Source organism: Neopelma chrysocephalum, unplaced genomic scaffold, assembly GCF_003984885.1.
Source record: "Neopelma chrysocephalum unplaced genomic scaffold, ASM398488v2 Primary Assembly neopelma1_66, whole genome shotgun sequence".
Taxonomy (NCBI): Eukaryota; Metazoa; Chordata; class Aves; order Passeriformes; family Pipridae; genus Neopelma; species Neopelma chrysocephalum.
The window spans coordinates 9,831,664-9,853,716 of record NW_020897725.1 but is presented as its reverse complement, the minus strand read 5'-3'; the positions used below and the strand labels follow the sequence as shown (position 1 = coordinate 9,853,716).

General features: G+C 39.1%; 1 protein-coding gene across 1 annotated transcript in view; it reads right to left on the bottom strand.

The window, feature by feature from the left end:
- The window catches only part of TG (thyroglobulin), a 148,117-nt gene that overhangs the window by 104,837 nt on the left and 21,227 nt on the right, over window positions 1–22,053 (bottom strand). The window contains exons 15-23 of the mRNA XM_027684390.1: window positions 21,615–21,726; window positions 20,237–20,437; window positions 16,213–16,422; window positions 13,812–13,966; window positions 13,198–13,354; window positions 11,765–11,989; window positions 6,680–6,829; window positions 4,970–5,140; window positions 900–1,022 (exon numbers count right to left, since the gene is read on the bottom strand). Coding sequence (XP_027540191.1) covers window positions 900–1,022; window positions 4,970–5,140; window positions 6,680–6,829; window positions 11,765–11,989; window positions 13,198–13,354; window positions 13,812–13,966; window positions 16,213–16,422; window positions 20,237–20,437; window positions 21,615–21,726 — 1,504 coding nt within the window. The remainder of the gene's footprint in view (window positions 1–899; window positions 1,023–4,969; window positions 5,141–6,679; window positions 6,830–11,764; window positions 11,990–13,197; window positions 13,355–13,811; window positions 13,967–16,212; window positions 16,423–20,236; window positions 20,438–21,614; window positions 21,727–22,053) is intronic.

Sequence of the window (22,053 nt, the reverse complement as noted above, 5' to 3'; positions counted from 1 at the left end):
GTCAAAGGGACATAAGTTCCTCCCTAAATTCATTCTCAGGTTCTCTCAGTTCAGTTTCTTGCTTTTGAAGGTCTCCATTTTCAGAGGAAGATGTAAGAAATCGAACAGTCTACAGCTGGGGGATGATCTGGTGCAGGAAAATCATTCTAGTAACACATATAAGGTTTAACATACTCAGTTCTTAGCATGAGAGGTGACTGCTCCAGATAGACCACAGTATGTGACACAAAACCACTGATTTGTCATACTTCTGTGATGTCTGCCCTGCAATCAGGCCACCTGTGTTATTACTGCTAGGGTGGGGTTTTTTTGGACATATCCCCTCTGCCTCCCTTCTCAACCTGAGCATAAGGAGACACAAGGTGAGACTGACTCACTGAAAGCAGTGAGGTGATTCCCCTTGGTTTTAGAGAATTTTGAACGAAGTTAAACCAGTAAATATGATGTATCCAGATGCAATGTAGTACATAGACTGCAAGACTTGGCAGAGGACTATCTTTGCACTCCTTACAATACCCTTCTGATGTAAGCAAGGAAGATTATTATTCTTTTATGTGCCGACCAGGTAATTTGGGAAGAGATAAAGGCTTGGTTTTCATATATCCTGAACACCTAATCCTTCTTTTGTCTGCACATCTGCTAAGTCTGATGAATGTTTCTGGTTTAAATCTCAGCTCTCATCTGTATTGCAAACTACAGATTACTTCTTTCTGAAAGAGACACCAATCTCTTCTCTGAACCAAGGTCACCAAAAGTTGTAAATATGTTGCAATGAATTGGTGCCAAACTGCAGAACATACAGTTCATGTAGGAACTTAACTATAAGCTCATCATATAAAAAGATTATTATTTTCCATGATGGTTAGTGTTCTATCTACAGTTTTTATCAGTTTTCTCACCTGAAATGCACTGAAAATATGTACTTTGCAGGTCTCCTCCAAATGACTGAGACTGAAGAATCTGAGCTTCTTCTGATCCATAAATCAGACGGGAGGTAGGAACTCTCTCAAATTTTCTGAGTACTAAAAAAAAAAAAAACAAAAAAACCCTGAACCAGCTACTATTATCAGTTGCCATGCTCCAAACAGACAGATTTACATGGAAATAAAACTTGAAGAATTCTGTAGGGAAAGAGGTTTACTCATCAAATGATGTACCATAACCCACAGATAACGCAGGAGACGGAGTGAGGATAGAATTTCTGCTTTGAAAAAAAAAGCATTACAAGATTTTTTGAAAAACATGTAGCCAGGAGTGGGCTGGGAGTTTATATTCAAGTGAGGCTTTCTCTTCCAGCAGCACACCTGCCATCTCTCGTTACTTCAAGACACTGAACCAACTATTGAGTCAAGTGAGGAACAAACTTTCTGCAAAACAGCCACTGAAACAAGAGCAGTTGGTTAAAAAGGAAATCCAGGAGCCTTATCACTTGTTTCCAGGGGCACAATAGCCTGCTCTCCACTGACTTCAGGATCAGGGGTATATCCAAGGTAGTATGTCCTACATGTTGTTTTATTACTCCTTCATTTTCAGCTTTTAAAACCTCACTGCCTCTCTACTGACCAAACAGATCTGCTCCCTCTGCAGTGGATCAACTGCACCCATGTGTAAGGATGTCTGACAAGCAGCACTATCTGCAAACCAGGAAAAGCTCACGGGGTCTAGAGACTCAAACTCCAAAGGTCATTAAACGGAGCGAGGAATCCCTTTAAGCTCCAGAGGGTTTGGCCCTGGCTGTGCCCTGAAAAAGATCATAGACTGCTGAAGGAACACACAGTGCCACCACCACCCTGCTCAGGTTGCTACTGCCTGTACTACCAGGGGGGTGGGCACAGTGTGTCCACGTGTTGATATATCAGTATATTTCAGTGAGCACAGCACATTATCTCTTCCCATGGCCAGGGGTTGGAGCTAGACAATCTTTAAGGTCCCTTCCAACCCAAAACATTCTATGATTAAGGGAAGAACGTGGTGACATAGCATCATCCCTGTGCAAACTTCTCTAAATGCCCCAAGTGAAGGCAAACCTCTGGCTCATTGCAGCCAACACCTGACCTAGACCTAAAAGAGGTCAGAAGCAGGAGTCCTGGTCTGATCCCAGCCTGTGGGAGATGTCTGCACGTGGAAGAACTGGAGGCTCAGCCCTTCTCCCCACTTCACTCGTGGATGCAGAGCTCCAGCCGGAGGATCACAGGCCCCTGTCCCCGAAATGTCTGGATGAACCACAAAATAAAAGCTGGAGGATCACAGGCCCCTGTCCCTGAAATGTCTGGATAAACCACAAAATAAAAGCTGGAGGATCACAGGCCCCTGTCCCTGAAATGTCTGGATAAGCCACAAAATAAAAGTCAAAGGGATAAGTTCTTAAAACAATCACTTGTACTCTTACAGCAAGACAGTCAGGACTAAATCAGAAGCAAATGTCAATTGCTGCCAGGGTTGAGTCAGCAGGTGCTTTTGATAAAACCATCATTTCTGCTTAGAAAAAAAATCAAGAGGGTTTGTCAAACACAAGAAAATCCTGGTACTCCAGCTCAGATGGGGACGGGGAAGAATGATGGTGTAAACAGAGGTGAAAGCTTTTTCCTTCCTAGAAATACAGGGCACCGAAATATAAGCATTAGCTAAATTCTACACTAAACTGAATCCCTTCTGCATCTGCAACTTCAAGTGATGCCTGGTTAAAAACTGTTCTCATTTCTACTGCAAAATTCAAATTGCAAAATTCAAATTACAAAATTACATTTTCAAATGTTTTTCTTTTCTTCTGATTTTTCCCCCCTAATTCTGACTTCACACTACCCTTATATTTTCAAAAGAAATCTTTTTTCTCTATTTTTCTCCCATATTATTGAATACAATATTATTGAATACAATAGGTATTAAATACAATAATATGGGAGAAAAGTAGAGAAAATATAGAAAGTGTAGTGAAACATGAAACTGAAAACATTGCAAAAATAATTCTTGAATTTTATTTTTTTAATACGAAGAAAGGTAAAAAAATTGCATTCATAAAGCCATTTCACAGACTTAGTGTGGAGTAGAAATTCTCTATCTCACATACTACTAGAGTAAAGCTGTAGGTCCTACTTGTGTTGCTGTAATCATAGAATCATAGAATACCCTGAGCTGGTAGGGACCCAGGGAGATCATCGAGTCCAACTTAGCCCTGCACAGGACACCCCCAAGATTCACACCATGTACCTGAGAGCATTGTTCAAATGTTTCTTGAACTCTGGCAGGCTTCATAGAATTGTTTGGGTTGGAAGGAACCTTAAAGTTCCTTAAAGAACCTAGTCCCAACCTCCATATAATAAATGTTAAGTAATAAATGTTAAGTGTAAATGTTAAGTGGCCTAAAATATAAGAAGAGAGAGAATTATGAGAATGAGCAACAGTTGTTACAGCTTATTACTGTGCTTTCATAGAAGGTAATTCTTCTTCTGTCTGAAGACTCAAAAGCCAAAGACCAACTGGGTTTTATTGACGCTGCCCAACCACCAACCTCCTGTCAAAGCAAGGTCAGCCTTCAGCCCCTGCTGTCTTGCTGTGTGCAGAATTCAGTTAAGGGAAATAGCAGGGGCAGGGGAAAAAGTAAAAATAGAGACAAACAGTTTCACTTTGTATAATGCTTTCTGGAAATGCAACATGATCTTTAAAAGAAAAAAAAAGAAATTAAATTAGCCTGTAAATTATTTTTAAAAAAAGACAAAAACACACAAAACCCAAAACAAAAAAAAACCCAGAAAAACCAAACAGACTTTTTGGGTGTGCATGGGGCCCTGAACAACTTGATCTATTAGGTGGCATCCCTGCCCATGAAAGCAGGATTGGAACTAGATGATCTTTAAGGTCCCTGCCAACCCAAACTCTTTTATGATACATTGTTGCTGGTTTTTTAAACCCCAAATTTTTACCAGTCATAAATACTTGTAGTGACATTTTGTAGCATGATCCACTAAAACAAGCACAGGTATCTAGAATTGCTCCATCATGGACAGAATGAGAAATGCCCACGCAGGAAGGCTCAAGGTGAGTAACAGGAGAACTGAACTCCTGAATCCTTTGCCCAGAGAAACATCCCAACTGCCCCGTGATCAAGAGCAACAGAGGCTCACACCTCGTGCTTGTAACTGTGATCAGTCTCTCAGTATGCTCAGAGGAAAAAAAAGCTATTTTAACTGAAGATAGTTTTGCAACCTCTTCACAACTGAGGGCTTTCATTTCACACTCCTTCCACTGATCAGACTTGTCATAAGACATTGTCTAATTCAAAGCACACCATGACATCAGTTTCTAAACAGAATATCCCATTAATTTCAATACCAATCATATGATGGGTATATAAAAACTTCTGGGAAAAAGCAAAAGCTTTGAGGCTGAGAGGTGTAATCAGACCTTACTGCAGGCAGTCTGGGGACTGTTTGATGGATGACTTTGTTTTTTCAAACTTTTCATCCTCGAGAACCAGCATTTCACAGCTGTATTCAAGCAGAAGTAACCTTGCCCAGCTTGCAAGGATATGTTCACCAAGGCAGATATTTTACAGCAGGAGCTGAGAGAGCAATGCTACGTTGTGGCTGTGAGATCATTGCTGAAAATAGTTTATTTCCCATGAATACACTGATGAGGGATAATTTTACAAGGAAATTAATAATTCTGCTTCTTTCCCATTAGCGCTCTCATTATTCTTTTGGGTTTCCAAGCAGAGAGCAGGAGGTCAGCACACATCAAAAGCTGTCAGCCATCTGAGAGAGCAGGAAACCTGCTTCTCTCTTCTCTTACCAGAAATAACTTCCCGAATGTAGTCAAGAAATGAAAAACTAAGGAGGAATGTGGCTTAAGGCAGAGGCCACAACTATGGGAAAAGTGAATCCCCAGAAGCTGTGGAGTGATTAGTCTCTTCAAAAGGAGGTTTTACTTATGTAGGGTCAAAACAAATCCAAAACATTCTTCTGGCACTTACCCATGCACTGGTCATCTGTAAGGAGATCCTCTGTTCCAGTCCAGTCCAGTGCTGCTCCAAAGGTATTGACACAGAAGTATTTCTTAGTGTCAGGGTCTTTCTGGGAAGGTCTATACTGGCCATCTTCATCACACTGCAGACCCTGCTCATTGCTCTGACAGTATGTGATGCCTGTTACAAGTAAACAAGAAAAAAAGGTACTTTGATAATGCTGTCACTGGGTTTCACAGGATGGCAGAGGTTGGACAGGACCTCTGGAGGTTGTACAGTCCAACCTCCCTGCTCAGGCAGAGCCACCAAGAGCTGGTTGCCAAGGACCATGTCCAGATGGCTTTTACCCATCTCTAAGGTTAGAGACTCCACAACCTCCTTGGGCAACCTGAGCCAGTGCTCAGTCATCCTCACAGTAAAAACATGGTTTCTGATGTTCAGAGGGAACCTCCTGTGCATCAGTTGTGCCCATTTACTTTGGTCCTGTCAATGCAATGTTTCATTGCTGTGGGACAGAAGTCCCCTTACTTCAGCAAAGACTTCACCAAAAATTAAGCTACGATTTGCACAGTGTTTTATGCTCTAAAACATGGTAGTCTCACTGCTTTGTTGTTACTTCAATTAATGTTTCAAACATTTTTTGGATTCTCTGCCATGGATCAAATCTCTGTTATGTATCTCCAGTACTGTAAAGCAAAGGGGTACAGAGAAGGAATTGTATTTTCATACAGGTTTGTTCAGTGCCTGCTACAGTGGGTCTGCAGAATGCTCTGAACAACAGCACAAGAGCCATCATAACAATTAATTCAGAAAAACTTTTCAGACTTTGTAGGGAGACAGCAGGGAAAGAAAGAAAGCAGGAAGCTAATCTGTACAACCTGGACTTTTGGAGAGGGCTGGCACTGACACGCAGCACACAGGTAAGATGGAAACTAGGAGGGGACCAGGTTTAGTAAAGAAAACTCCAAGTGCAGCAAAAAAATCCTAAAGAGCAAACTTTTAAAGACACAACCCCAACACCCACAGAGGGAATACACACGGAAATGAAGAAGGACAACTTTAGGCAAAAACTAATTGATGTTAGGATGCATTAAAATAAAACTGGACTTTTTTATCCCACCTAAGAGAACAAATAGGTTGAAAGAGAACAAAGTAGACAATGACACACCCAAGAAATCCATTTCTGCTACTTTTATTTTTATTCATAAGCTTATTCTGCAGACAAAACTGAATTTGGACTTAATAACTGATTTTCTGTATGGAACTGCATGAAAAAATAAGTCATTTAAGATGAATTCACCAACTTTTGTGAACATTTGAATAGTTGCTTTGTGAGAAGTGTTTGTATTTGCAGGGGAAAGAGCTGCACAAAACAAGAATACTTTAGTGTTCATGAAAGCGGCAATAAATCAACCGCATGAGACGTTTCTCACTGATACCCAGATACCATTCCTGAGGACAATGAACATGTCTAAAGGAACCACAACATCCTGGATGAGACTGACCACTTGTTTCTCATGCATTTTTGGTTAAAACACCAGACAGTTTGTACTGTCTGTTCAAATGCCTTTGAATGTATGCAGAAGGGATCACATCCATCCAAAAAGCCTCAGAGGGAGGATTTTATTTTTTTTTAACTTACAGATGAATAAAAAACCAAATCATTAGTTATTGGAAGCCAGAATATAAAGGATATGGGAAAAAATGAGTTCAACTTACAGTGATCAGTACTTATTGCCCCATAGGAGTTGGTAGTTTTGCCCACAGGACACTTGATACAGGAGGAACGTCCTGTCTGATTCTGATAGTAGCCAAGAGGGCAGGGAATGCATTCATTGCCCTGGAAATGACTGCCCGGAGGACAAACAACTGCAAAGACAACAATCACCTTATTACTCCTTTGGAATTCAACCAGTTTGGGCATTTGTACACATAAGTGTGAGTGTGTATATGTATATATGAATATATCTTATCTTGGACTTGTCATAGGCTTCAAGCTCTTAATATATGTATTTCTAAGTGGTATAACAAGGGTAAACACTCCTTAAATGATCTCTAAACTCATCAATGACAGGAATACAGGCTGTGGTCTGTTTTCTCAGGTCACCCTAAACCTGTTCTTGAATTAGTGCACATGAAGCTGTTCAGAAATGCCAAATCCAAGCCTGATTTCCATTTGTCAAATCCATTTGTAATAAGATAATGCACTTTGTGGATAAGTTGTGAAGGAAAGCAAAGGAAGACAAGCTACAGAGTAACTTCTAACACTACAGACAGAAACAGGAAGGCTCCTTGGAGTAGAAACTCCAAAACCATCATACAGAAACCCACCATATGGTAATACTTTCATTCAGAATTCCTGGTAATTAAATTTTTGTTAAGTACTTCCAAACTAAACAGTAATGGCTGGATTAAGAATCACTAGTTGTGCACATGACAACCCAAACACAAAACAAAAAGATGTTCTTAGTCCATATAGATATGATTTTCAAAACAATCAGGAGCAATATTTTCAGCTGACCTGTTGCCTATTATGAAGAAAACTTTCTTCTGGGATGTCATGGAATACTGTCTTTCCCTCCAGAGCATTCAAATGAACATTAAAGCAGAAGAGTCACAGACACATTTACAGGACAATACCTCTACTTGTTATTTCACAGCTGCTTTCCAGATGTAGATTTCCTTCAAAACACTATCAAATGTATATTTTGGGACTTGGACAAGGTGCAAAACTTCATTTCTTTTTTTTGTCTGCATCTTGGCAGCAGTTTAAGCTTGCATGAGCGAGAAACAGTAATGGAAAATTGGCCATCCTCACTACAACCCATATGATGAATTGCTGTTCTGGCCAACACACCAGAATGTAAATTAATTTAACTTATAGGAGTACCTAAATTACAATAGACTAAAAAGACAGCTAGTGGAAAAATTATCATATCTTCCTTCATCTGCTGTAAATGGTCCAATGGGAAGGTCTAGGATGATACAACTGTGAGACTGAAATTTTCCTTCCAAGTACATATCAAGGCAATTACTCTAGGTAAAACACATATCTAAAATCAATTACACAACGTAAAAAATTCTGGATTATACACAATTCTCCTTTCACAAGCACATTATTTAATACACAAGAGTGTCTGATACATTTTAAATAGTTTCCAACACATGAAAAAAGGATCAACATGAACAAACAGTGGAAATTAAAATGAAATGAGCAATCCATGCCTAAATCGAAGACAAAAGCAAAGAATGAGGGAGACTCATTAGGCAATTACTGTTAAAAAAGGAACAAATTAAGTTTTTCAAACCTGTTTTCATAGTTTTAATCACAATATGAAAGAAACATCTGTGTCTCCTATTATATTTAAGCAAGTAAAATTCCCTTTCATCTCACACATTACATTGGCAAAAGGACACAAAGAGCAGTAAAAAATCTTGGTGCAGAGACACATTTTTTTGACTCTGTAACTCTTGGAGGCACCTGTACTTTCAGCCCCAGGTCACATTCGACACAATCCCGTAGAAGTTCAGTTCCATCCTAGTAGTCAGACAAATCACCACATTGCACTTCTTTTAAGCTTTAACATGCATACATTTTGACAGTATAAGAAACTAGAGAACAGCTATGAGCCAAAATCTCAGAGCTGGTTGTTAGCACTGGGCCCAAGCTTTGTATGCCTAAAATAGGAAAAAAGAAAATCAAACATAGAAATAAAAATAAACTCCAAATTTAATCCCTTGCTCCTGCAGAGGAAATTTGGAAACTGGTCTCACTTCTAACTAGATTCGAGCTTCTGTGTACCAGGGGAACAACTTGCTCAGTAGCAAAATCCAGGCTACAGAGCAACTCACTGGAGTGACTGCACAGGGACACCTCACTTCACAAGAGCCTCCTTTTACTTAAGATCAGCTCTCACTACACTAAGCAAGATCAAAACCTGTCACAACTGATCACTGTCCAATGCTCTTTCCTCCCTCCAGGGATACTGGAAAACTTTGGGATATCAGATTCTTGATCTAGACTATTAGAAATGAAGTCTTGAGCTGCTGGCTCAGCTATAAATCTAGTATGTTCTTTGATTTGGGTTATGTTCTGCTTAAAGCAACTCTGATAGAACTGCCAAGCACTTTAAATAATAAAAGGAACCAGCATAAAAATGTATAATAAAACAAAGCTAAGTTACAAACAGTCTTCAGGCTTTCTCCTGAAATAAATAAGAGTAGAAGAGTTATGTTTCTAAAGTTCTCCTAGACAGTTTCCAACTCTCTTCTTTTTGACCCATACCTTAGCAAAGAAAGTGTCTTTTGTCTCATTAAAATTTAGCTAAAATAAAGCTTTTACCTCCAGCTCTTAAGGAGTTATATTCATTAATACCTTTGGCATAACATAGCTCACTATAAGACTGACACTAAGAAAAAAGTCACACAAGAAAAACTAACACATGATAAATGTGTTAGTTGCAGGCAGGAAAACATGAAACAAAGCTACAATAAACTCAAACCTAAATAAAGAGGCAACTTTAAAGGAAATACATGAGATGAAGAAGCAGATTCATGCAAGCTGTATGTTCCTAGATGAAAATATTAAGCTTATGGAGACCATCAGAAACTTGTTGCTACTAAGAGCTCACCATGCCTCCTGAAGAAAAGGTAAATTACATTGATCGTGAAATAAAACCAAACAAATAAAAAAGATCAGGATCTGAAAACCCAATTTGTATTTCAGCAACAAGCTGAAAGGGAAAGGAATAATCTCTGTCGCTCTCACACAACTTTGGTTTCTGTAGTCGCAGGTGATACTTCCTACTGATACAGAGATAGTAGAGATACAGATCCAGACAGGATGAATGATCAGGATATATCCAGATAGATAGATGGTCTGGAGGATCGTGGACCAGAGCAGAACTTAAAGCATTACCGAAGCAGAGGACACTGTCAGAACAGAAGAGAATGTGGCAGAAGGTGGGAGGAAGTGTCTACAAGGTGCGTGGAGCCTAAGGTCGCATGACCCAGAACAAGAAGATGATTGAAGAAAAGAAGAAAGCATGTTGAAAGCTGATAGGTGTAAAGATGGACATTAGTTGTTGATAGGTAGAAACATGCATACTGTAATTTTATAGGGCCAAGTATTGCTTGTTGATAGGTTAAAGATGAAACTAGTTCTTCTATAAATGGAGGCCTGAAATAAATGATAGATGATTCTCTTGCATCACACCAAGGGAGTCCATGCCTTCAGTCGCTACAAAATAGATAGATAGATCTTAAAGGAACCAGAACCTGAATTCCTAAATTCCCTGTTCAGAATAAAATATGCAGTCCTACTACACAAACCACTGTCCAACAGCAGTTACACCATGACAGGTTAGAGTACGAAAGCTCTGCCGAAAGCTCTGCCAAAAGCTGGACCAGAAACTGTCTCCTTTCCGCATCTCTATAAGGTCTGTTTTCTGACTTCTTCCACAGCCAGTTCATTCAAATACATATGAATTAACTCACAAGGTGACTAAATTCACTGCTTCCCAAAGGCCTTTATCCTTGGCAGGAAATATTTGGCAGAAAGATCCAATTCTTTGTAAGTTCTGCTCTAAGGGATGGATTCTACTTAAAATATAATGATACCTCCAATCTGTACAACACTACATCTTGTTAAGTAGCTGCAAGTTGTTATAAACTCTGGATTCTCAGTAGGAATTAATATTTTTTTCTGCATGAATCTGCAGTCAATTTACTCTTAAAGGTCCAAGCTGGAAACTGCAGCAGTTCAGAACTGATTCATCACTTGATTACCTTGCCCAGGCATTAGGAAATTCCCTGAACTTAAAGAGAAACACCACACCAATCAGGGAGCTAAGCTGCATGCTGGTTTACTCTTAGGGTCTCCAACTTAAGCTGCATAGTGTTGAAGTTCTCCCACCTGAAAATATTCCCCACATTGGAAAACCTATCCAATACCTGCTATTGTTATCTTACACATACACATGGTACAGCTTTCCTTTGTTCTCCCCCTCCAAAAAAAAAGGTAGACGTAGTGAATACACCCCAAAGTGGCATACGTAAGACACAGACTCATGGAGGACAACAGGGCCAACGAGACCAATCAGGGTTGCACTGCAGGAGAGTTGGTGTTGATAGAAACAAGAGTAGAGCTGTTAAGGCAAAGGTAGTTTGTCAGCATGACCTGGTCCCCAGGACAGCCAGGCAAAGCTGTGGGGAACCATGGAAAAGGTAGGTTTGGCAGCCCTATGCAGGATTTTGACAGAAAGGTAGCCTGTTCCAGGGAAGCAGACTAAACAGAAGGAAAGGAGAAGAAGAAAAGAGGGAAGAAGTGTAGTCAGGTCTGGGTGTTGGCCAACACTGAGAAAGCTTCCATCTGAGCGGGTTGGACTTGGCCCAGGAACTCATAATCTCAGGACTTTTGCCATTTCAGCATCTAGGTTTCTATTCTAGGTAAGGTACCATCATCTGAAGCACTGGCTACATTATCTTCGTGAAATCCTCTTATTAAGGATCATGTACATTACAGAATTACAGAATTACTGTTATGAGACAGATCTAAAATAATCCTCAAAAGTTTTTGCGAAACTTTCTATCAGTGCCATGATGCCTATTTCCAAACCACTAGCGCAACACAAGGACTGAACAGTAAGCAAAGCACTAATTCCCATCTCTCCCCAAATTTATATTCAAGTTGGTGCCTCACACCTTTCACATATGAACCATAAACAAAAGTGCAACAATTTTCTAACTTCAGCTTACACTGATTCCTGACAACATCCAAGAATGGAAAGCTTAAGTGAGACATACCACATCCTTGCAATTTTGGGACTGCTTTCCCAGGAGATGAAATTCTTCGAAACCCACTTCTACATCCTAGCTGCACACGTGGAGACAGATCAAAGGCTTCATCCCGGGGAAAATCAATCACAGAATCTGCTAGGAACTGCTTGGAGTCCAAATGCAGCAGAAAATCACCATTCTTTATCTCTTTTATAAATGCTCCAATGAGATTTTCTCCAACAATTGCATTTTCTAAAGAGGGGAAAAACACAAGAAAATAGCATGAAAGACATTTCCAATATGGGAATGGATAACCACACAGAAAATGATTAACATAAAGTTAAAAACATAGGCAAGTGCAGAAATACAAGCATTTTAACAAACAGCAGACCAAAATGAATCTGTACAGTGTCTATCAAATTAAAGCCTTAATTTGCTCACTCTGCTTGAAAACACCTCAAACAGAAAGACTCAAAGCTGCCTTAGAGGCTAATGGAAGTTGGAACATAAAGGAAGTTGATGGTGCTGTGACTATAGAGAGAGCAGGTTCTGCTCTGTCTCTTCCAAAACCATACAGTCATTCCCTGAAAAACCAATTTTAGTAATACAGGGTGTTTATAGTCTGGAGAGGTCAAAAAGGTAATGCCCTCAGAGGGACACTTTCAAAAGAAAAAATTATTATAAAATTTAATATAAAACCAAAACTGAACACAGGATTCGAAGTATGGTCTCATCAGTGCTGAGTACAGGAGGACAATCACTGCCCTGGCCCTGCTGGCCACACTGTTCTTGATACAGGCTACTATTCTTGATATGCCCACAGAGGGCATTTGAACCTGGGATATGTTTTTTGTATCTTTTATTTTAAAGGAAAACAGTAACTGCTTTGAAATAATTTCCTTATACCATCCCTAACTTACATGGAAACGACAGCAAAGTTCTCTCAGTTGGTGCACAGTTGCTCTAGGATATCCAAGATAAGGGTCATTCTTTAGTGTCAAAGGCAATGCAACCAACAGAAAAAGGGGAAAAAGGAAAAAAAAAAAGGAAAAAAAACAACTTGGAAGAAACTATTTTAATTTTTGGCAACGTGTGAACTGTGTTTCTCTGAGTACAATGAATAAGAAACACAATCTTTTCCATCACTGAGGATGTGATTGATGGAAATGAACATCTGGGACAGTTCAGCTCATGCCCAATAAAGTAATTTTCAGTCCCTGTTAAGGCAGCTGGGAGAGGCACCGCTATCTGAAAAAAAAAACGTTCAATTATGGCTCCTTTCCACTGTGTGGTCACAGCTTGAAAGGAGAAATACATCCATACCAAAATCTCAAAAACACAACACTAGTGTAATAATGGCAGTGAGCATTTATAATTCCTAAGAGCAGACACAGGGAAGCAAAACAACTAAAAGCAAATCAGGTTTAATCCACAGAAATATCAGAGGAAGAAAAACTTACCAATATCATGTAAGTCAGGGAGAGAAGCTGTTGGGATGTTTTCCAGCTGAGTCCTCCACGTGACATTCACTCCCAGGCGGTCTGTGCTCAGGCATTCAACATAGACAGTGGAATCATCACAGACAGAAACTGAGCCAGTATTCCCAAATGCATTTACCTCGAATTCAGAATCAAATGAAACCACAGTTAGTCAACCTGAGAACTTTATGGTTCTGGCCTTGCCCTATTCATTTGCTCAAAAGTAACATTTACAAAAGGGACTGTAAAAACAGAAGCAAGAAAATATAATTTTAGCAAGTCATTTACTCACTGTTAGAATAGTTAAAATACTCTCTTCCATTGAAACAAATTTTTCATAAATACTGGATTGATGTGATACGACTTCTACGGCTAGAACTAAGCTGATGTGGTGTCAGTGAGACTAAAACTCCTATTTTCCCACTCATCTATGACAGATTTCATGGCATGTTCTGTTCTCTCTCAGGCAGGCAAAGGTCTATGTTGTGTTTCTTTTTTTTTTTTTTAATATTAAAAAACCCAACCAAAGAAAACAGAAACAAACAAACAACAACAACAAAACTTAACACCAACAGAGAATAAGGAATTTAAATTACCTGGAGGTGACATAAACCACGAGCCTTCAACTCATCTAAAATAAATATCTGGAATGCCTGGAATAATCCAGAGTAGTCAGAACTACATGTCTTCTCAGGAGGTAGGAGTAGTTGAAAGTGTGTTTGAGCTTGGACTGTCTGAAATAATTGGAGCTCTAAAAATAAAGTAGAAAGGGCATTTAACCTCACTAATGAAGAACCTGACTTTCAGCATTCCTTTGAGAAAAGACAACACTGATTTGACATTCTCATGTTGTATCAATAGCATCTTCCCACTTTTAGGTGAAAGCAGTAGAGTTGTCAGTAGTAAATAATAAGCACCAAGAGATAAGCTAGATAAATATATATGTTGTGCATTAGGGAAAAAGCCAGGTTATAGAGTTATATAATAATAAAGAGATGTTTTACACTGGAGCTCTGACTCACAGAAGGGTAAGGAACAATTTGGATCATTAATGATGATTTTTCACAAGCTTTAGCAGATAGCAATTTCCAGAGAACTACACGAAAGCTGACATTAGGCCAATACTTAGAAAAGAAAGAGGAAGACAAGAATTATTGGCCTGACAACTTTCACTTCTCTTACACACAATCATGAAAACACTTGTATTAAAAACGTAATTAAATGGTGAAAGCAATTATAACTAATTCCGATGGGGTTTTGCTTGTCAAACTAACTGGGAATAAGTTTTAGGAGAGAATTAATTTGATTGCATAATAATGGCATTAACATGGAAGTCTAAGAAGAGTCTTCTTAGACATCTTAGCAAACCAAAATGTTGCAAATCACACAAATCGATGAGGAATCTGTCAGCCCATTTTCACAAAATGAAAATCTATTTAGTCAGTTTTTAGCAAGAGAAAAAAAGATGCAAATTTCTTGTCTCCCCCAGAGTAACACTGATCCCAGGCTTCATGGAGGGTTTGTTATCTCACATTCAGCACAACTGTCCTGCTGTCATTGCACCTCCAAAGGGAGTTGGCTCTTATCCCACCAGCCTGGATAAGCAGCAGAGCTCTCCCTCATTCACCTCCTCTACAGACTCTCACTGCATCACATACAAGTGAGCATTGCTGGAGCACAATTCCCAATCTCTCACCCCAAAAATGAGCGTGGGAAACCCTGGAGAGCTTCCAAGGAGAATGATAGGGGGGACCAGAGGACACAAAAACCTGCTTCTTCCTGCAAGGCACAAAGCCCTCTCTCTGCTTAGTGTATTGGAGAGTATTTAAGAGCTGATTTAACCACAATCTCTATATGTATACATAAAGAACAGGCATTAAGATTTTTTAAATTGTGGACAATTATCCATGGGAACAAATTACTAAGTGTTTTAGTGAATTCTCCATTATTGTGAAGTTAATTCAATCACCTTCTGATGTGCTGGTAATTTTTTCTCTCTCTTTAAAACTAAATTATTGGGGGAAGTCCTTGGCTTACATTAAACTTTATAGCAGATTGTCTCATACTCCCCTCTGTCCTTACAAAGTTATTCAACTGCCATCAGCAAACATGGAATTTATTTCATAGCATGCTAAAAAAATCTAACAAACACAGTCACAGACAGACAAAAGTCTCATTCTGAAATTTTAAAGTTTAAAAACATTTGCATTTGGAATAGAAGACCTGAGTACAATTGGAAATGTGATAATATAAGAGTCCTAGAATGAGTTTAATCCATTCTGGAGATTGATTAATGGGTTTAACCTATTTTGAAAATGAAAAGTAGCTGCAAACTAGACAGCAAAACCTGCATTTCTCAAAGTCCAGCACTGCTATAAATTGCCATTTTTGATCAGAAAATGTCTCTATTTGAAATAATTGAAAAGGTCAACATTAGTACCCAAGTACATGAGTTCTGAATACACAACCAATTCTTCCAAGAATTAAAGTGACATTTTTTTCTTGAAAACAAAATGGTTTGAAAAAACCAAAAGCCAGCGAACAAAGACAACAATAATCCTAAAGAACAGGCTGCTGCTGCAAAAAAGATGCAAATGTAACAGTGACTTGATTATGCAAATAAACAGTTGAGTTCTGCCAAATTCAAACATCTGGCGCTCATCTGTTCTTCCAGGACTAAGTAGTTCCATCAGAATTACTTATGGTGCCAGCATCTTTTAACTAACAAAGAAAAATCTGCAAATAGATTGAATAGCTATTTATAGCTATATTATTACAGGCAAGCAGGGCTGTTTCTGGCACAGGGGCCAGCCAAGAGCCAGAGGTGAGGATGGCAGGAGACAGGACCAAACAACTTCACCTCAATTTAGCAACCCCCTTATAACTCTTACGGCCTATTATTGTCATTCCCACAGCAGCTTTCTGATGAAAGCTGATTTTTGTGCATCTGTTTACTCTGCTCCAAGCCCTTCCCAATCCCCAGCAGCTCTGACATACTCTGGCAGGCCTGGAGGAGTGGGGCAGCCTGGACCCACCGCTGCTGCTGCACATCACACTGGAAGGAGGTGCTGGAAGAGGCACTGTGGAAGCCCTGACGACACATCAGCTGGCACTGCTGGACACCTGGAGCTTGTCCAGAAATGTTTTCACAAAGTACAGCTCCGTTGGGAATAGACAAGGCACCGAAGGGCAGAGCACACTGTGGACCTTCACGTGAGAAAAGGGATATGTATTAGTGGTATAACGTTATGACTTCTAGTAAAAAGTCCACAAAACCTTCATATCAGCAGGGAAAACGTAGACAGCACCCTTTGCATTTCCCACTCAACAGCTTGGATCTGGTTTGATGTCAGTATGGTTCAGTTTACTGAAGCTGAGGAAAAGGCACATTTTTGGCTTTGATGGGTAATGCATTGGGTCCAGAAAGGTATGTGTATGGTTTCTAAGAACAGATACATTTTAAACAGCCATGAATAAATTTAAGCAGGAAATGAGAAGGAGATTTCTAACCATCAGCAGAACAAACCTTTACAAAAGATATCTAGTGGAAACAGGCAGGGCCAAAAAAACCTTATCTCAATTCCCTTCAGACTAAAGTTTGAAAACTTTAAGATCAGGAGCTCATGACTGTGGTGTCTTCAAGAACACCAGGATGTTTCTAGTGACCCAGCAGATCAGCATATCAGTTTATACATATAGAAATAGTAGTATACAGCTTTGGAATTGGAGCACAGTTTTTCCTATCAACTCACTCTGCATCAGTACAGTCATTCCAACCCTGCTACCCCACTGTAACAGACTATTTTAGCAGGTTAACTACAATGATAATTAATTTCTAGTAATCAGTACAAATCAACTGCTTCATTCAGTATTAGCCAAATCCCAACTGAGCTACTAAATATATCTGGTAATAATTAAATATTTATGAGTTCTAGAGCTACAAAACATAGGAATAATAAAGAACTTCCTTGTTTAGAAATAAATATAAAGAAAAAGATGTTATCATACAATTCACTTGCTTGGTGTATATATGGATCATTTTCCAAACTGCAGTGCTCAGATCAGTCCCAAAATCCCTAGTTACTGGAGGGAGGTAAACATTGATGATGGTTCAGGTCTGAGCCTCCCTCTCCCTTTCTGATGGAGATATGAAGATTAATTCCATAACTTAGCAGCCACCTCAGTTAAAGCTTAAAACAATGCAGGATCAATCTGGCATACAGTGTGTTCAGCATATCTTTGTTTTCCAACTCTGTGTATTTCAATGACAAAATAAAAGGTTTTCATATCTGTCTTGCTGAATTTCGTAACGCATATTTTTTTCTCAGTCTCCTTTATAGCATCTTTTCTGCAAGAACTCTGTTAATGTGGTCACTACACTCCTTCGCTTCACTCATTGACTGTGTAGCCAGACTCTTTTTCTCAGTAGAGGTGGAAACCTGGCATTCTTGCTTAACAAACTTTTAATAATTCTCCCAAGATTTTAGGACCAAAAAGATATCACTGTAAAAGAGATAGTAATTCTTATCCTGACCATTTAAACTACATCCACAGTCATGTGTTAATTCCATTAATATCTCTTTATACAAAGTATGTAAAAATCATCCTGTGGTTTCTTAATGGCTCTAACACATTTTTATATCCAGCAAGTCATATCCAGTCTCAGCTGTATGCTGCCACAGCCTTTTACTGCCTGTTCCAATGAGATTTGTCTTACGAATCATGGAAATAACTACCCCTCAAAACTCAAGAGACCAATGGTTTCCCAGTGTGGTTCAGAGGTTTCAGTTCACCATCAATAATTTGCTCATTTATCCCTCTACAGATGTCACTTCATTTACTTCTGTTATCAAGCCTGCACCATTTTGTGATTCTTCTGTTTCTTGGTCCTGTAGGAGTGAATCATGATCCAGTTGAATATTGACACTTCTTTCACAGGTGATTCTAAAGATTTCCACAAGGAAATTAACATCTCCAGGACCTTCTCAGGAAACCTTTCTCTCCTCTATCTCTACTCAGAGTTGTGGGTAGTGGCATGAGGATGGGAGATGCCTGTGAGGACTGCAAGAATACTTGGCATCGTCCCTCCAGTGCAGTCAACTAGAAGAAGTTGGATTCTACCTCTGATGGAAATGATTAAACTAATGAAAAACTTGCATGCACTGGGCACTGTGAATTATTACTTTCTGTTTACAGTTGTCTGTTCTGATGCTGAAGAAGAAGTTTATCATATATTCCCACCAAAACAGCTTCTTTTGCTGATAGACAAGTAGTGAGAGAGTACTCCTTTTTCCTGAATGATTATTAGTAGTTCTTGGGACTAGAGGTATAAGGCTGGATAGACTGAGGAGAAAAGTAACTTTTTCTTCTTTATTTTTACGCAATTACTAAGTTGTTTATCATGAAAAGTTCCATTGTTGTTTCAAAATCGAGGAAAATCATTAAAAATTATTTCAATCTCTATGCAGAAAGTAACAAATAGCTTTCAGTTAAGCCAGGTTTCCACTATATTTTCAAAGAAGTTCTCTCTCTCAGCTCAGTCCTTGAAAAAAGAAAGGTCATTAATCATTCAGTCAGTGTTTCCTCTAGAAAAGTACAGCATTACAGGATCCCAAAAAACAACAGATATGCACCCAAAATGTAAAATCATCTTAAAGGCATATCTTGGGGTACACCTACACCCTCCTTAGAATATATTCCATAAATTCTGTTCAAATTCAGGGGGAAATCTAGAAAATGAGCTTTCATGGAGAGAAGGAGATTTCAAGGACTTAACGTTTACAACTAGTTCGAGTTTTGTCTGGAGCTCATCTCCTCAGAGCTCGGATAGGCATCTCCACACAACACCACAAGCAGATATAACCATGGGGTCTCCTTCTGGCTTCTCATAAAATCCCATCCTCCTAACTCTCCTTGAACAAGAGAGTTCAAAGAAAATTTGTTGGTGGTGGTTTCCAAGTGACTGAGTAGCTGCTTAGTTGATTAAAACACCTTACAGGCAGCTGGGTAGACACAGGCATTTGTATCATAGGATTGTAGAATCATTAAGGTTGGAAAAGACCTGTTAAGATCACTGAGTCCAACCATTAATTCAGCACTGTCAAGTCCACCACTGAACCATGACCCCATATGCCACATGTACTGTTTGGTTGGTGAGCATGACCATGTGTTGCTCTTTATGTATCAGAATCACTACAGGAACTGAAGTAATTTCTTATCATGGGGTCTCCTTTCCTACATTTTTGTCAAAAAAAGCCCAAACCAAACCAACCAAACAAAAAGAAATCCCACCAACAAAAGAACTATGGAAACAGCAGTGTCCTGAAGACACCACTTAAAAGGTTTTCTTTTTACATCTTTTTACATTAGTTTCCACTAATCATTACACTTTGGAGCACAGCCTTGTAGAAAGTTTAATTAATTCTGCTACACTTCAGCGATGGGAAGATGTATAAAGAGCCACTGTAAATTAAATTTATTCAAATGCCTCCTATTTGGACATCTCACTGGAAACCCTGAGTGAATTCCAGTGCTTCAGAGCTCTGGTCATGCAGGAAATACTCTGTGAATATGTAGCATTTTGGCACATCCTTTTCACAATTCTGGTCACAAGCCAAGAGCTGGAATGGCAGAAGCATACATTTTTCAAATTTTATTTTAGTCAGCTGAATGGTTTTTAATCCCAGAGCCAGCTCAGACTGGAACAGGTTCAAGTTTGCAGCAAGCTGTTCAGATTGACTTCATAGCTGGGTTTTATAGCTCAACTGGTTTGATTCAACCAATTTTATGAATAAGGAAAAGTCAAAGATCCATTCCCTCCTCCTTTTTCCCTGACAAAGCACCTGAAGAAAACTGGACATCGTGCCCAGGCAGGTCTGGGCAAAGATAAGCATGTTGCTTGAGCAAAAGTCTCTACAGGTCTGAAGAAATAGGATTAAATACAACTAAAGAGTGGAAAAATTTAGGATCTGGGTTAAGTTCCAGGCCTGGATTTCCTCATGTGCCTCAAGCAGGAACTCACTTGCACATGCTGGTGTTCCTCCACTCACTCGTGTCCCTGGCACCTCCTCTCCATTGTCAAAGACACACCAGCAGCTGTCCTGACCCTGGCTGCACTGCACAGGTGAGAAACTCCCATCCTCCCCTTCACACTGTGGGATGTAGCCTTTGGCAGCATCTCGTGAAACAGTTTTAGACTTCAGCATATTACAGAAACTGGGACCTTTAAAGAGAGAAATTCATTGCAAGTTAGAGAAGAGAAGACAATAAATTGTCCTAAAGGTTTTAACAGCAGTACTGTCAGACTGTTTTGTTAGAAGGAAGAAAGATGTGTGATCATGAAACTATATATAATTTTAATTTTTATGGAAATGGGAAATTTTACTTCCACTAGAAAAAAGTCACTTTTTTTCTAAAGAATAAAGTATAAGTTATATGGGTTTACATGAATAAAGTAATTGAAAAAATTCTGTTATTTTTTTCCATAAGTTTTATAGTGTATCATTTAGACACTGATATTTAAAAGGTTAAAAAAGTCAAACTAATCTTTTCAGCAAAAATTTTTGATCAAGGTAATCTTAAATGTAACAATATGATCATTTACATTTTAAAATAGTTAATATGTCCTAGTTTCATACCTACAAAACTGGGGGGAAAAATAGCCATGAAAAAGCAATATTTATGGTCTCCCACAAACACACAAAACAGGGACATGAGTGAGCAGAACCACCCCCCGACAAGAAGATCCAAAAAGTTCAATCTGAACTTGAGACAGTATTGTTCTAATTTTGTCTGCAGAAAACCACTAGCTAAAGAACTGCAGAACAAGTACAGCAGAACTGTGGGCTCTTGGGCTACCTGTACTGTTCAGAAGAGCAGAGCCAGGGCACAGGCTCCAATAGAGCATCCCAATACATGCAAACGGCAATTCTTTAACTTCTTGAGTCAACCACCTCCTATGAGACTTCAACAACTCTCTGTCTTTATTTGAATACAATAAAAAGGTACTAAAGGTCCAATTCCATTCCATAAAGTGGTTGAGGACCGTGCCAGATGGACTCAGTGTCTGCATGTGGCCTAGTTCCCACAGCTCAGAATTCACTGCCTTAGAAAACCTTAAGAATTTTCTGTGGTGGTAAGAAATGGAAGGTAAAAAAATGGATAGCAGCCTGTCCATTGGTTTGTCTAAACTAGCTTATTTCTGGTGTTATGAAAGTAAGGGGTAATTATTTTCAGATACCCTTTCAGTGTTGATGTGCTTGTATGTACTGTGTCACTGAGGAATTAAACTACAAGCCTCCCATGTTTCACAGGCAGCGTTCCGAAAAGGGAAGCACATGTGCTGCTAAGCATGAGGCATTTCCACAAGCACCCTAGGTGGTGGGTAAAGCATTACTCACACTCAGGATTGCCATCCAAGGCTTTGCTGCCACGCTGAAATATTTCTCCTGACGCAGGATCCACACACCAAATACCTGTGTCGGATCTCTGTAGCACAGCGTATTCTCCTGTCTGAAAAAAAATCAAGGACATGTCATTGTAGAGTAATGCATTTTAATACAGTCATGCCTCAATCCATACCCCAAAGGTTGGTTAAAATGTTTTATTTATTTACATTACCTATTGTCTTTATTTTGTTGTATTTCTATTGTACTAATTTTTCCATTAATATAACATATTGAAAAAAAACAAAAAATACAATCTACCTAATTTAATACACAGGCAAGTCCCCGAAAGAATCAAGAGTCATTTAGGTTGGAAAAGACCTCTAAGATCATAGAGTCCAAACATTAAACAGGATGCAAACTAAAAGCCCATTGAGATGAAGTTCTGGTAAAA